Raw genomic sequence first — 14,602 nt, 5'->3', positions numbered from 1 at the left:
AACAAATTCAAAGATACTTTATTGACCCCAAAAGGATATTAAATGTTGTTGTAATTCATATTAATGCCTCAGCTAAGACCCCAAAACCTCTACTCCATAGTATCTCAGCTTTCTAACCATAAAGTCAGAGATTTTAAATTATAACATATCTGCGACTAAAACATTATGTTGTGAGAAACTGACCTTTGAGTTTTAATTAGCTGTAAATTTGAAACATAAAAAATGGCATAATAGGTGCAATAAATCTATAATCTAAACGTTTACATTCTTAAATTTAATTAAAACAATAAAACACTTTATTTTACCATATTCTGACAATTACTCGTTCTCAATTCATTTCCTACATATGTCCACAAGATGGCAACGTTACCCATATAAAAACTAAAATTGATTTACTAATAAATATGGTGATGTACGACACTTTGTAGTGTCAGAAACAAACATTTATATGTTTAAAAACAATATAAAGATGTATTTAGTCATCCAGGGAGTATGGAATGTAGTTCCAGGGAGCTATATTTTTTTACTTTGAATCCTGAAATTAAAAGAGTTTGCAGCAAGAGAGCTGGTCAATCACATCCTGTAATCTCTTGGGTTTCCTTTCATTTAAAACTTTTAAACCAGTTTAAGTCATAAAATTAACTTTACTGCATTGTTAATCAGGCAGTTTGCAAGGAAAGGCTGCAAACCGCAGGCTTAAATAGGCAAAGCTAGCAAAGCTTTTAACTAATAAAACATCAACAGAAGGCGATAAACTGGGATATTCAGTTTATTTTAAAAAGACACCCAACATTTGAACCAAATTAGGACAAAAATAGGTAAAATTCACACCTTACAAAGTACTTCCTTGCTTGTAAATACTGTTATGTGACACAGTGGCACAATAGCTCTTGTACAGGAATGATGCAGTGCAGGATTAAAACTTTTTTTTTTGTAAATACAATTAATAATTACCGAAACAAAATATTAAAAAATATTTTCACAACAGATCACTGTCAAAATGTTGCAGCATTATGTAGTAAAATGAATAAATACAACACATCACAGCTGAAAAGATCTTCACTTTTTAAGCAGGAGCAAAGGCAACAAAGCATCAGTAGATCCTCCAACACAAAATGTCCTTCATCAAAATGTTTTTTAGTTATTAAAAAAAAATCTAGGCCTGGGCAATACATTTATTTTATCGATTAATTAAATGTTTGAATACTTAATTTTTGGAAAATCTGAATTTTCCACAGTCCAGAGTTTTGTCCGCTTGCCCGAAGCCGCCATTTTGTTTGACAAGCGCATTTTAAAGCTTCTATTTATTTGGACTGTGAATTCAGGTCAACTCTAAGTCAGAATATTAGGACTGATTTAACATTTATTTTATTTTAACTACAAGAATACAATCATAATGTAAGAAGAATAAAGTAGTAATTTTATGAAAAATAACCAAATATTAAAATGAGCAATGCTGAGCACCTCGTGAAGTTACTTTGGTGTAAATTTTACACATAATACTTAATGTTTTCACAGTATCAAATCAAATTATCAGCAGAAGTAAAACGACTGTGCAAACAACTGAGTCACTTCAAACCCTTATAACTCTGAGCAAACAACCTTTTTCTTGCAATCTTAAGACGTTTTTTCTGGTAAAATTGTCTTTATTCTGCTAATATTATGATTATATTGTTGTCGTAATTAAACAAAAACATTCTGGTGGCCTGGCCCTAATCACCTAAGGGATGATTGAAATAAAATCCGCTTTTTGAAAATATTTTTCTTTCATTTGTAGTTTTTACTGAGTAAGCTAAGAAAATAATGAATAAAACTACAAGAATAGACATAAAATTACAAGAATAAAGTCATAGTATTATGTGAAAAATGAGAGTATTCCAACTTAATTCTCTAAATATTATGAATTTATTTTTGTATTTTTTTTTATTTTCATTTTTTTCTTAGTATGGCCCTAGTAGTCCATCCATCTTTTAGAGAAGAAAAAAATCGATTAAAATCAAAAATCGGTCATATCACCGAGGTCTAAAAGTATCCATCATCTTTTTTTTAATCCATAAAATCCTATTTCTTTTTTTCTTGTTATTTTGGCACATTTTGAAGTAACAAAGCTAAGAGATCAGAGACTAGACAACACTATTAGTTTCACAGTTGTGCAGAAGCGCCGTTGGTTTCAGACGGGCTCTGCAGTAGAAGACTCCGTGCCTCCAGAAACTCTAACCTGAGCTACTTTCGCTTCAGTTTTCTCACGGCGGCCCCGTTTTCTTTCCGCCCTGCCAGCTGCTGCCGCGGCGGCGGCGGCTGCTCTCATGCTCCTGCTGGTCCAGTCGCTCTCGGCGCTGCTGTCCAGGGTCTGGGAGCCTCCGCGCCACATGTGGCAGATGTTGCGGAAGGCCCTGCGCAGGTCTTTGCTCCTCATGGCGTAGATCACGGGGTTCACAGTGGAGTTGAGCAGACACAGCATGCTGCAGAAGGCGAACACGGTCTTGATGAAGTCGTCCACCTTCCCGAAGAGGTCGTAAACCATGATGGCAAGTAGAGGGCCCCAGCAGATGATGAGGGCCACCAGGATCATGACCAAAGTTTTGGCCAGGCGGAGGTCCATCCGGGCTTGCTCGGGTCTCACCGTTTGCACTTTGGCGCCTTCTGCGGTGTAGATGATCACGCTCCTCTGGGAGGTCCGGCTCAGCATGCGGACGGCGTGGTGGTGCGACTTCCAGAGGATGAACATGTAGGCGTAGATGATGAACAACACCAAGACGCTCGTTATCCCAATCCAGAACATGAGGTACCTCCGGTCAATCAGCGGGAAAATGTCCGAGCAGACGGAGCCGAGCCGCTTGCAGTTCCAGCCGAGCAGCGGCAGCAACGAGATGACAATGGAGATGGTCCACATCATGCTGAAGGCGATCACCGCCTTCGTTTTGGTGACGATACGCTTGTACGCCATAGGCCTGTGGATGGAGATGTAGCGGTCAATGGCGGTGAGGAAGAGGCTCCCGACGGAGGCCGTGAAGGAGGCGATGACTCCGGCCAGCTTGAAGAGGAAAACGTTAGGGCTGTCCTTCCTGTGGAGAACATGGAAGTCCAAGAAGCTGTAGACGAAAATGATGCTTCCAATGAGATCGGCCACAGCCAGGCTGCCGATGAAGTGGTAAGAAGGCCGAGATCGAAGCGTTTGCGAGTGGAGGATCACACACAGAACCATGAAGTTCTCCAACACGGTGAAGGTACCCAAAGTGAGCGCCAAGATGACGATCGCAAGCTGCTGACTAGGGGTGAGGATCATGAAGCACTCAAGGTTGTCCGCTACATTCTCCGCACACTGCGGCGCATCGACGCTCTCCACGGCGGTGGCGTTACCCAGCGCTAATCCCGAGATGTTGGTGGGAAAAACCGGAGCAATGGCAGTGAAAATCACCTCCTTAGTTCCAAGGACGAAGCCATTCTTTGATAGGCCGGAGTCGACGGAGAGGTCATCGTAGCTGGCGTCGTTGGAGCCCAGGTACTGCACAGCTGTCGTGAGCGCGCTCATAGCCGTGCCAGCCATCCGGTGCGCAGCCAGCTTCATGGCCGCAGAGATGCTCAGTGAAGAGGCGAGTTGGGTAACAGCATCAGGTGAAGGAACACCTAAAAGACAAAACAATGTTTGGTTTCCATTGAAGGGTGTTGTGTTTTCCAGTAGCATAGTGCCATTTTATAGCACAATCAGCTAACTATGGTAACTTCAGTTGTAAAAATATTACATATGTTAAATATGCTGCAGTATGTAACTTTGACATATTTGTTCAGTCACCTTGTTATGACAGTATAAGTTGAGACAGATAATCTGTAAATGGATCGATGTTCTCCCTGAGCTGCGATTACCATCTGAAGAAATGCAAAAACAGCCAATCAGAACCAGGAGGAGGATCTTAGCGCTGTCCATCAACCATATGTACTCACTGCTAAACGTGCTAATGGCGGAGTGGCTATGCTAACTAGCATGCACCATAGCAGAGAGGCAGGGGGCCAGCTGGAAGAAGGATGAGCCATATGATATTGTGATTGACAGCGCTAAGACCCGCCTCCTGGCTCTGATTGGTTGTTTCTAGTTAACACCAGGAGAAGGCAGAGAAGTTAAATGTTTTTATCAGATCATCTGTCTCATTCCAAACTATCATGACTCACGACATGATAATAGTTTAAACAAAAATGTAAAAAAAATATGGATTTTGTTTTTTTTTTGTAAAAGTTACATAATGCAGCTTTAAAAGAAATCTGACTTTGTAATGTAACGCCTTGAAATTGGGCCTCTGCCTCTTTAAAAACTCCTGCTCTTTCTGAAACTCCAGCTTCAGGAAACCATCATGTTTATTTTTACCAGTGTTTCACAGAAAAGTTTCTCTTATAGTGAGTTCGGCTGATGTGCAGCTCCACCAGATGTTTGCTAATTGATGCTGGCTAGTCTGAAGGAGCTGCTGCTCTGTGAGGCAGAAGCTTGTTAGTTTGGAAACTGAAGCTCTGAGGAGGACCTCCGTCCTCGAAGGCTGGGCTAGGTCCATTCAGGCTTTTTGGATAGCTGAATGGAGATTAAAGGATGAATAAAACTTGCATGAAAGAATCAAGGCAACACTGCAGGTATGTTTTTGATGAACAAATAACACTATAACACAATGCAAAGGTATTTTAAAAAATTGAGGAGGAGCTTTATCCTCGGAGGCGGAGCTAGGTCCAACCAGGCGTTTAATGGTTGCCATGACGATTAAATAATTTTTCAAACATGCATTAAAGAATCAAGGCAACACTCCAGGTATGTTTTTGACGAGGGAATAACATTATAACATGATGTAAAGCTCTAAAAAATTATTTTTACATAATACTTCCCTTTAAGAATGCAATAATTTTTTATTTAAAGTGATTTTAGTTTCAAATTTAAAGGAAAAATAAAACTTAGGGGCGCAGCTGACTCACAGTTGCATCCTAGACAATAGTGGGAAACTGAACAGTTGACGAACCTTTGCAGCCTCAGGGCATGGAGGAAACCAGGGGCATTCTTATTAATTAAATCAGGTCATTACGCATTAAAGCTGTTTTTTAATCCAGTAATCACCGGATTAATTAGGCATCATGGGGCCAGCTCGGGGGATTAAGAATATCTGATCAATGAACCTTTAAAATTTGATGACAGAATTCAGGATATGAATTATTTACACTCAGATTTAAATAATTATTTAGCAATAAGACATCAAGACCTAATGATTCAGGAGCAGCACTTATATAAAAAATGAAAATGAGAAATAATTTATTAATTTTAATTATAGATGCATGTAGTAAAGTTTGAAAAACACAAACCTTCATTGTTTCGCTCCAAATATCCCGCAGTGATCCATGCCGTGGAAATAAGTGCAAAGTCCGGGTGAGGAAAACCTGAGAAGTGAGAGTTAATTAGCAGTAGTTGTTGCTATGGGGATGATTGCAGGAGAATAATCCCGTTTGCAGCCTTCAGACAGACGCGGTGAGCATCAGAGCCAGGCTGGCTGTGCGCTGCTTTTGGAGAGGGGCGGTTATAAAGCGGCGCTTTGTGCGCCAGCCGCATGGTCACGTGACCTGAGGTGTTGGAGCGCAGCTCACGGTTCTCATCACTATCTGTTATAAATAAACACATTAACAGCTGCGGATGAGCTTTAGCTCCCCTCCGTTAATGAATCGCACAAGACAGAAGGCGCTTTTTAATATTTTTACAGCTTTTTACGGGTGCAACTTTTTAATGTGAATTTAGAGTGATTAAATTGTTGTGTTAGAGAGTACCCAAAATTTGTATCCAATTGTAACATATTTTTACTCAAGTGAAGGTAAGAATTAACAGTCTAAAAAATTGCTCAAGAGTAAAAAAGTATCTGGAGGATAAGTACTGAGTAACTGATCAGAAAGCCCGATTTAAAGCCGGCAGATAAAAGAGTAAAGTTATGAATAAATTCTGGCATTTTAAAAACAAAAATAATGCGAATAATAAATATGTTTAAAAACAGAGTCAACACTTTTCCTATTCATAAAAAAGAAACAATGAAACTTTAAATTATTACGGTCGATAGTGCAAATGTTTACTTCCAGTAATGACTCAGGTTCAGCATTATAATTATAATGCCATTATAATCTTATAAGATTATAAAAACATACTTTAACAAGAAGTCTACTATGTCAGATGCATGTTTTGTTTTTTCTTCATTAAGTGAAGTTCAGTAACCAGAAAATTTAGTCAAACAAGAGTAGCAATACTTAATTATAAAATGACTCAAGTAAGTAAAAAATACAGTAAAACAACTTAAGTGTAAATTTTTTTCAAAACTCAAACATAACTGAGTAATATTTACAACAAATAAGTACCATTGTTATTAAGTTCAGAACAGTGTTTTATCGGCGTCGACTCGATTTTGAGATATTAAATTTTGAGATATTTCTGCTTAAGTGACTGTTAACCGCCATTAGCCTAAATGCTAAATACCGTCAGTGTGACCATTAACCACCGTTAGCCTAAACGCTAATTACCATCATTGTGACCATTAACCGCCATTAGCCTAAACGCTAATTACCATCAGTGTGACCATTAACCACCGTTAGCCTAAATGCTAAATAACATCAGTGTGACCATTAACCACTGTTAGTCTAAATACTAATTACCATCAGTGTGACCATTAACCGCCATTAGCCTAAATGTTAAATACCGTCAGTGTGACCATTAACCACCGTTAGCCTAAATGCTAAATAACATCAGTGTGACCATTAACCACCGTTAGCCTAAACGCTAATAACATCAGTGTGACCATTAACCACCGTTACCCTAAACGCTAATTACCATCAGTGTGACCATTAACCGCCATTAGCCTAAATGTTAAATACCGTCAGTGTGACCATTAACCACCGTTAGCCTAAACTCTAATTACTGTTAGCCTAAATACTAATTACCATCAGTGTGACCATTAACTGCCGTTAGCCTAAATGCTAACTACTGTTAGTCTAAATACTAATTACCATCAGTGTGACCATTAACCGCCGTTAGCCTAAACGCTAATTACCATCAGTGTGACCATTAACCGCCATTAGCCTAAATGTTAAATACCGTCAGTGTGACCATTAACCACCGTTAGCCTAAATGCTAACTACTGTTAGTCTAAATACTAATTACCATCAGTGTGACCATTAACTGTCGTTAGCCTAAATGCTAACTACTGTTAGTCTAAATACTAATTACCATCAGTGTGACCATTAACTGTCGTTAGCCTAAATGCTAACTACTGTTAGTCTAAATACTAATTACCATCAATGTGACCATTAACCGCCGTTAGCCTAAATGCTATCAACCGTTAGGAAATTTTACAAATGTTTGCCCCTTGATTTTAGGTTAATTTAGTTGCAGTGTATCTGGCCAGATTTATTTAAGCACTGGTCCAGTATAAAGCTGCATATTTATTTTTATTAGTAATGTAATGTAAGCCAATTTTATCATTGTCTTTTTAACGTGGTTTGTTTTCTACAAAATACAGACTGTTTACTCTGGCAAAAATACAATAAGAATATTTCACATTTTTTTAAATAAAATTTCTTATGTGTCCTGGTTTATCACATAGAATCTTAAAATAAATCAAACTGTGTATGTTATGATTATCTGTTATTTGAATTTTTAGTTTCAGTTATTCTCTTTTGATCATTTCTTTGCTTTTCTTTATTTCTTGCCATGTTAGTTTGTTCCTTTTTCAAACTTACCCCATATGACAGCGTATGAGACAGAAGGAAAAACTGTAAGTATTTGTGAGGATTATTTGGAAAAGAAGCAAAAATCCTGCAGTAAAAATCGCTGCATAGCTCAGAAAGAAAGACGTTGTGAAGCAACACGAGTCAACATTTGTTCAAGGCTGCTACTCTCTCAAGCTCAGACGAAATGAGCTTGATAATTGTAATGCTGTCCTTCAAGTCAAATTAACATATGAAATTCTGTTCTCTAATCCCAACTGGACTAAAACATGGATTTTTTTACTTGATTTAGGAATAAAGGTTTGTTCTTCCTGAACTACACTGGGAAAATATTATAATGCGTTGATGTTTGAGCCTTAGACTCAGATTGTGTTTCTGTTTTGATTATTTTAGATCTGGTCTTGGTTCAATCTTCTGTGGGTTTACTTCTTGAATTATTATTTGGTGTTAGAGTTGGGTTTCTCAGATTAATGTTCCTTTCCCTTTGCTGTTTATATTAGTTTCATCTATGGTTATTTTAAAGCCCGGTCTTAATAAAAACAAATAATTATGCCACATCACTTAAAAAAATGTTGTACACACAAGATCGGTTTCAGAAAAGTTTTCATCAACATGAACCCGCAAGGACAAGCCATACACTGCCATAGGGGGCAGTGTAGTGCGAAACTAAAACCTATGTCAGTCAATCTTCAAAAGTTCAAAACAACCACGACTTCCTGTTAGGAATGGGCTCTTTGCACCTCAGCTTCCGCGTTCGGGGTAAAGCGGCTCGATTGTTTCCGATCCAATACAAACATCATTTACATCAGGTGCTTGCAGGGCTTGGCCAAGGTTTGTACATCGATCCGAAGCCCCAACAAGTCAGCTGGAGAAAGGTTTTAAGATGTTCGCCTCGTTATACATTCACTGACACAAAGGTGAGTTTTACTTAAACTTTGTGGCTAACATTAACGTTAGCTTATGCTAGTAGGCAATATTCTCGGACATTGTTCTTGTAAAATGTGCTATTTAAGTATCTAAACATTCTAACGGACAATGTTTTTATCTTATTTTCAAGTATATTATGTGTGTTTATTGTCGTTAGTGTCACAGACTAACGGGGAGGTTACGGTTCGGACTTTTAGCTTCCGAAGCCTGACGGAGCACAACAAGCCTCATAGCTTGACAGTAGCGCAGCTCTGGTGTCAGAGATCTGGTTCAGCTGTTCAGGTTCAAAGTTGCTGCTTTTAGAAAAATATGACCGTGTTGCTTCATGTCTCCGTGTTATTTCGTTTTATTACCTTTGCATGTTTCTTGTGAAGAGCTCAGATAGGACGGTGTTTACAGCAGGATGTACAGGCGGATCAGTAGCTCGGCTGTCTGGCTCTGGTCTGCTCTCTCGTTCCCATAAACTCTTTCAGGCTGAATATAGAAGTGATTCCATGGAAATAACTCAGGGAGGCTCCTTTATTTACCATCCGTATCCCCGGTAGTTTTAGGCTGATCCGGAGTGAAGTGAAGGCTGCAAACTTTGCTGTGCGGCGTTAGCTGGTAACGACAGATATTTACAAGCCAACTTCTTAATTCAGGATCGCTTGGAAATTAACGAAAACTTAAAAGCCCATTATATTAGGAAGACAACAATGTTAATAGTATTGTTTTTTTGCATCTGAAATACGACTTAGTCTTTTCTACCAGTCATGGTAACTCAAAGCGGAAAAAAGTGAGCCGCATTAGCTCCTGGAGATGTGACGTCAACGCCTTAGGTGCAAAGAGCCCATTAAACATGGCGTCCAGAGCTTCATTTATTTGGACATATATATTTGCAGCGTATTAGAATATAACAAAAGGCAATGTTGATTGGAAATCATGCCAAAATAAGCATTATTTACTATAAATCTCCATGTACACACACAAATAAAATGGAGTTTTCTCAAATAGCTTTTAGAAATAGTTGCTTTTAATAATATTAGATGCAGTTTTTGTGTAAATTTCTCCTTTTTGTGCTCTGTTGCTCCATATTTCCTGGTGTCCTTTTGTTTAGTTGCTGAGCTGTTTTCAGTTTCATTTAAAAATCTTCAGCATGATCCTCCTGAGCTCCTCGTCCACCTTTAACAACACCAAATAAATGTTCCGGTAATTTCATGCTCATATATTTTTGAATGGGCACCATGCAGTGCAATTCTAGAGCAATTTGAACCTCAAAGTGCTGCTCAGTCTATAATTTATCTGTTTGCAGCAGTTGTGGGTCATAAGCACACATGAGTTTGTTTCCTGCCCTGCGCAGCTGCACAATTATTTCCCCTGTGCTCCCTCCGCAGCGCTGGCTCACAAATTACATGTATCTTCTTGTGGACTCATAATGCCGGGTTTAAAGCGCCTACGAGCAGCTATTGATTCGTTGTGGCAGAGTAGGCTCTCTTTGGGAAGACAGTTCACAGACTGACCAGATTCTCTCATGAGACATAGATATTGATCTGGAAACGGCCGCAGAGCATTTTCTGTTTCAACGTTTGTTTACGTTCTCATTTTTATGTTCAAACTGTTACGTCTCAGATTAATGGTCCAAACATTTATTTATATTGTAGCTCTCTGTAATATTCTGTTCAAGAATTCACTTAGATGTTACTTTCTGGAACTTTCTTGACAATGTTGACAAGTTCTGCTCTCAAGACTTTCTCGGTGCCTTTCCAAAACTTAACAGGTACTTTCCTGGAACTTTCTAGGACTTACTGATTACATTTGTGAAAATTCATGGAACTAACTACTTTAATAGATATTACTAGAAACTTTCTTGAATGTTTAAGCATGTTTACAGGTACTTTCGTGGAACTTTCTGGGAACTTACTGGTTAAATCCCAGAAAGTACCTAGATCTAAGTTACTTTCCTAAAACTTGCAAAATATTTCCTAAAGCTTTAACAGTATTTACAAGTTACTCTTAACTAACCAAGTACATTTCCAAAAGCTGCCAGATACTTTCCTGGGACTTTGTTGGAACTTACTGGTTAAATTTGTGAACAGTTCATGGAACTAACTGCCTACTTTCCTAGAACCTACGAGGTACTTTTTTAAGGTTTAACCATTCAGTGACTGTAATCTTTCCAAACCTTCCAGGTACTGTCCTGAAATTTTCTAGGAAAAGTATCTGATCATTCATAGAACTGATCAGATACTTTCCTATAGCTTTAATTATACTTGCCGGTTACTTTCTCAGAATATACCACACACTATCCAGGAACTTTCTATATTTCCTGGATCTATATTGTAAGTTGAAGTAAATCCACAAATTTCATGACCTTTCATTTTGATGAAAGTAAATTTCCATTTGTAAAACTGCCATTTAAATATTTTTGCTAATCACAGATATTTCTCAAGCTTTCTCAATTTAACAGAAAAAGGGGTTATTAAACATTTTTTGCAGTGAAACATCTTTCACTATCCCAAGCTGCATTTAAAATATCCAACAAAACACACACACGTTTGAGGGTCGAAGTTCACATCCTGGGTGTGTTTGTGTGTGTTGCTCCTCATCCATCATGGCAATCATGACCATTATTCCAGCATCAGCCGAAAACGTTTCACATCCATCTGGCTTTTATGATAAATATTGCAAGTGATTTGCATTGATTGGTACAATCAGTAGTCCACATGAAAGTGCCATTAGTATTGATCTCTCCCCATTATTATACCCAATAAGTCGCACTCATGCATTAGTCTATGATTTAAAGGAAGTACATTTCTTTTTCTGCATGCACATCAAAAGTTGTTGTTATATTTTGTGCAATAAAACAGTAACGGCAGTGAGAAGCAGCAGCCTGTCGCTGATGTGTTTGTTCTGCAGGGGCAATGCATAAATAGCGAAGGGGAGGAGGATCACTGACAGCTCCTAACTGTTTCCTAATCTGCCACTTCTATATTCTGTCCAACTCCAGCTGGAGACACTTCACACTGTAGCCAAGGTGACACCAAAAAACGGAAATCACACCAGATCCGCTTGGTCGCGCGAGAAAAAGCCCAAACGTAATTATTAAACCAAAGACTTTTATTCTCGATTCATGACACAAAACAGAAAAAAACTGCAAAATTTGGAGGAATTTCTGCATGCAACACCATTGCAGGACAAAAGTTGTGACTCAGTCCTTCTGTGAACAATGTTCTCCCACTTCAGCCGTCCATTTATTCCGAATAATCCTGTTGTCAAACAACCATCAATGCATTTAGTTATCAGATTTATGGAATTATCTGTAAAACGGAGAGCAGAAAGACTGACAACATAATGGTCAGTTAGTAGAATCTCCTTCATGCACCATTTAATCGTGTAAAGACCTTTTTTATCTCTGCAGAACAGACTAGCAATCTCAAAAACTTAGCAGGTGGTTCAGCAAATGTTCAGTTGCTGCAAAAGCATGCTACAGGCAGAGACGAGTTACTCAGGCAGAAACACCCAGCTTTACATAACATCGCACTATTTCTGCCGCAGATTCAGCCTGAGCAAACGCACCAGATCTACAAACATCGCTGTCTGAGTCACCTTCCTGAAAAACAAAAACACATCATCTGGAATAGCTGGGCTTATTCCCTGTAACAGAACCGTTTATTTGAGCTTTGTGCAGCTGCAGCGGATCACAGATTGACAAAAAACCCAAATAAAGCTGACGGCCATGGCACCAGCCGTCACTTACCTGGAAACACCTGGCTCGGTTCTGTCACACAGAGGAGGAGCTGTGAAATTTAATTTTTCAATTTTAACTCCTTGTAGTCCGGATTTCCAGTGCAAATTCGTGTTAAAGATCAGTCAATTATATGTTTCTTCGAAGGGCAAATATGATCATATCATAAACCTAAGAAGTCTTGAAACTAAAAAAAAAAATCATTGAAGGCTTTTCGTTTGGTTTTCGAAGCAATGAATAATTTTAAAATATTCTTTTCTGAAAGGACAAGAATAGGGTTAGGGCCACTGAAAAAAAATCTGACTTTAATCAAAATATTGGCCTTTTATCAGAATACTACAGCCTGTAGACTGAGAACGTTTTAGGTGAATCTCAGAAATTTTCTAGAAAGAATTTAGAAATTTATGGACTGCAAAAGTAAAAAAAAATATGAGAAAAAAAACTCGGAAATTTTTAAATTAACCTTAGAATTGGAAAAATCTGATCAATTTCATAGAAATTTTATGATTTTGTATATTCAAAAATGTTCGACTTTTGGATGTCAGAAATTTCCATGTTTTTTCTAGAAAATCTCTGAGGTTCATCTAAAATTTTCAGTTTTTTGGCGGAAATTTACTCTTTTTTTTTTTTTACTATTTACGTCATAGGATTTTAACTATAATCTCAGAATTATATCATAAATAAATTCTGAGAAAAATGTCATAATTTCTAGATTTAAATCAGAAATGCAAAAATTTGAAGCTACTCCATTTTTGTTTACATTTTGTGAAACAGGAAGTTGAGCTCAGAGTCTTCTTCAGAGGTTTTCATGTTGTTTCATTCAATGGTCCTTGGTGCAGCGCCCCCACAGGCCAGAAGGGAACAGGTTTTCAATTCGTTTGGATCGTTTGACACAACAATGTGAAATCAAACTGCAGCAGCTGAAAATGTAACAAATGTTGCAATTTACGCCCAAATTGTACCAAATCTAGTATGAAAACATTGGAAGCTTTTAAATTCCAGGATAGGGTGCTGGTTTTTTTGGTTTCCCAGTTTTGGCACTGAGATTTCTTCCTAATCTGTCTGAATCTCACTGAGAATGTGAAGGAATGTTGAATTTGAGATTATATTCCAGGAACATTAGCTGTATTTCATTTGCCGATGTGGATGAAACGAGCTTTTAGAGGCAGCAGATTCTTTCTGTTTGTGATGCTGCAGAGATCTGATGCATTCAGGTGACTCACGGTCATCATGTTTACAGACCTGCAGCCCCTCAGATTCCCCAGAATAGAAAACAGCGTCAGTGACCCGCCCTGACTCCTGTTGCCGGTCAGAACTTATCGCTGGCTGGAGACTTGCTATTAACCCAGCAGCACAGAGACACTTTTCCCCCTGAATCAGTTCCAGCTAACAGTCAGCGCTGAAAATAATCAGGTGGGATTTGTGCTGAAAAACAGACACATTTTTGCCTCATTTTGACATATTTACTAATTAAGAGACCAAAAAAATGCATTAAGATTAGTGTATTCAGCTCACTGGGGGAAGAGAGGAAGCAGAACGAGAACAACAAACAGAATGCAGCCATCCAAGTCCTACACAACACAAAAATATAGCAAAACTAAAGTAAATTCCTGCTACTTCACAATCATACGTTCACTTAAATACTAACATAATTGAATAGATTTATGTATTACAATAGTGATGATAAAAACTGACTTAATAAATCTATAAATAAAGTGGATGTATTTAGATAAAAAAAATGAACCACAACCAGGGGAGGGTCTAACAGTTAAACTACAATACCAGAGAAGAAGAAATGAAGGAGAGGCTCTGAATCCTAAAGTCACACAGTTAAAACAATGATGGAGTTTTCAAGGGTGATTCAGTGAGGTAAGGGACAATCTGAATAACAGCAAAAAAAGACATTTTGTGTAAATGTAACAAAAGGGAAATACAACCTGGTTACATATGTGGATAAAGGGATATTAGCCATCAGGAAAATTAACTTATCTTGTGAAAACTGTCAGAAAATTTACTTTTCAAAAATAATAAAAAAAAATCATTGGGAAAAAATAAAGGGGAAAATCAGAAAATTAACTCCAGAAAACCATTAGAAAAAAGTTTATGAGGAAAATGAAGAATTAACTTGTTATTTTGAGAAAACCTCAAGAGAAAGAAAATGCATAAATGAGGAAATAAACTCGTTATGTTGGGAAAACCATCTGGGAAACAACTTATTCTGCT

At 38.0% G+C, this 14,602-nt stretch overlaps 1 protein-coding gene across 1 annotated transcript; it reads right to left on the bottom strand.

Moving 5' to 3' along the window:
• Positions 1-1,559: 1,559 nt before the first annotated feature.
• LOC106926270 (cannabinoid receptor type 1B-like) lies at positions 1,560-3,568 on the bottom strand. Its single transcript, XM_015001081.2, has one exon. The coding sequence runs from the start codon at positions 3,566-3,568 to the stop codon at positions 2,171-2,173; it is 1,398 nt and encodes a 465-aa protein (XP_014856567.2). The 3' UTR covers positions 1,560-2,170.
• Between the last annotated feature and the right edge of the window lie 11,034 nt (positions 3,569-14,602).

This window comes from Poecilia mexicana, unplaced genomic scaffold (genome assembly GCF_051168715.1).
Source record: "Poecilia mexicana isolate PSO_F unplaced genomic scaffold, ASM5116871v1 scaffold_22, whole genome shotgun sequence".
NCBI lineage: Eukaryota > Metazoa > Chordata > Actinopteri > Cyprinodontiformes > Poeciliidae > Poecilia > Poecilia mexicana.
This window is presented reverse-complemented; position numbering and strand designations above follow the sequence as displayed.

Excerpts from the sequence above, each read along its gene's own strand:
- LOC106926270 (XM_015001081.2), bottom strand. The coding sequence starts at position 3,568 with ATGAAGCTGGCTGCGCACCGGATGGCTGGCACGGCTATGAGCGCGCTC.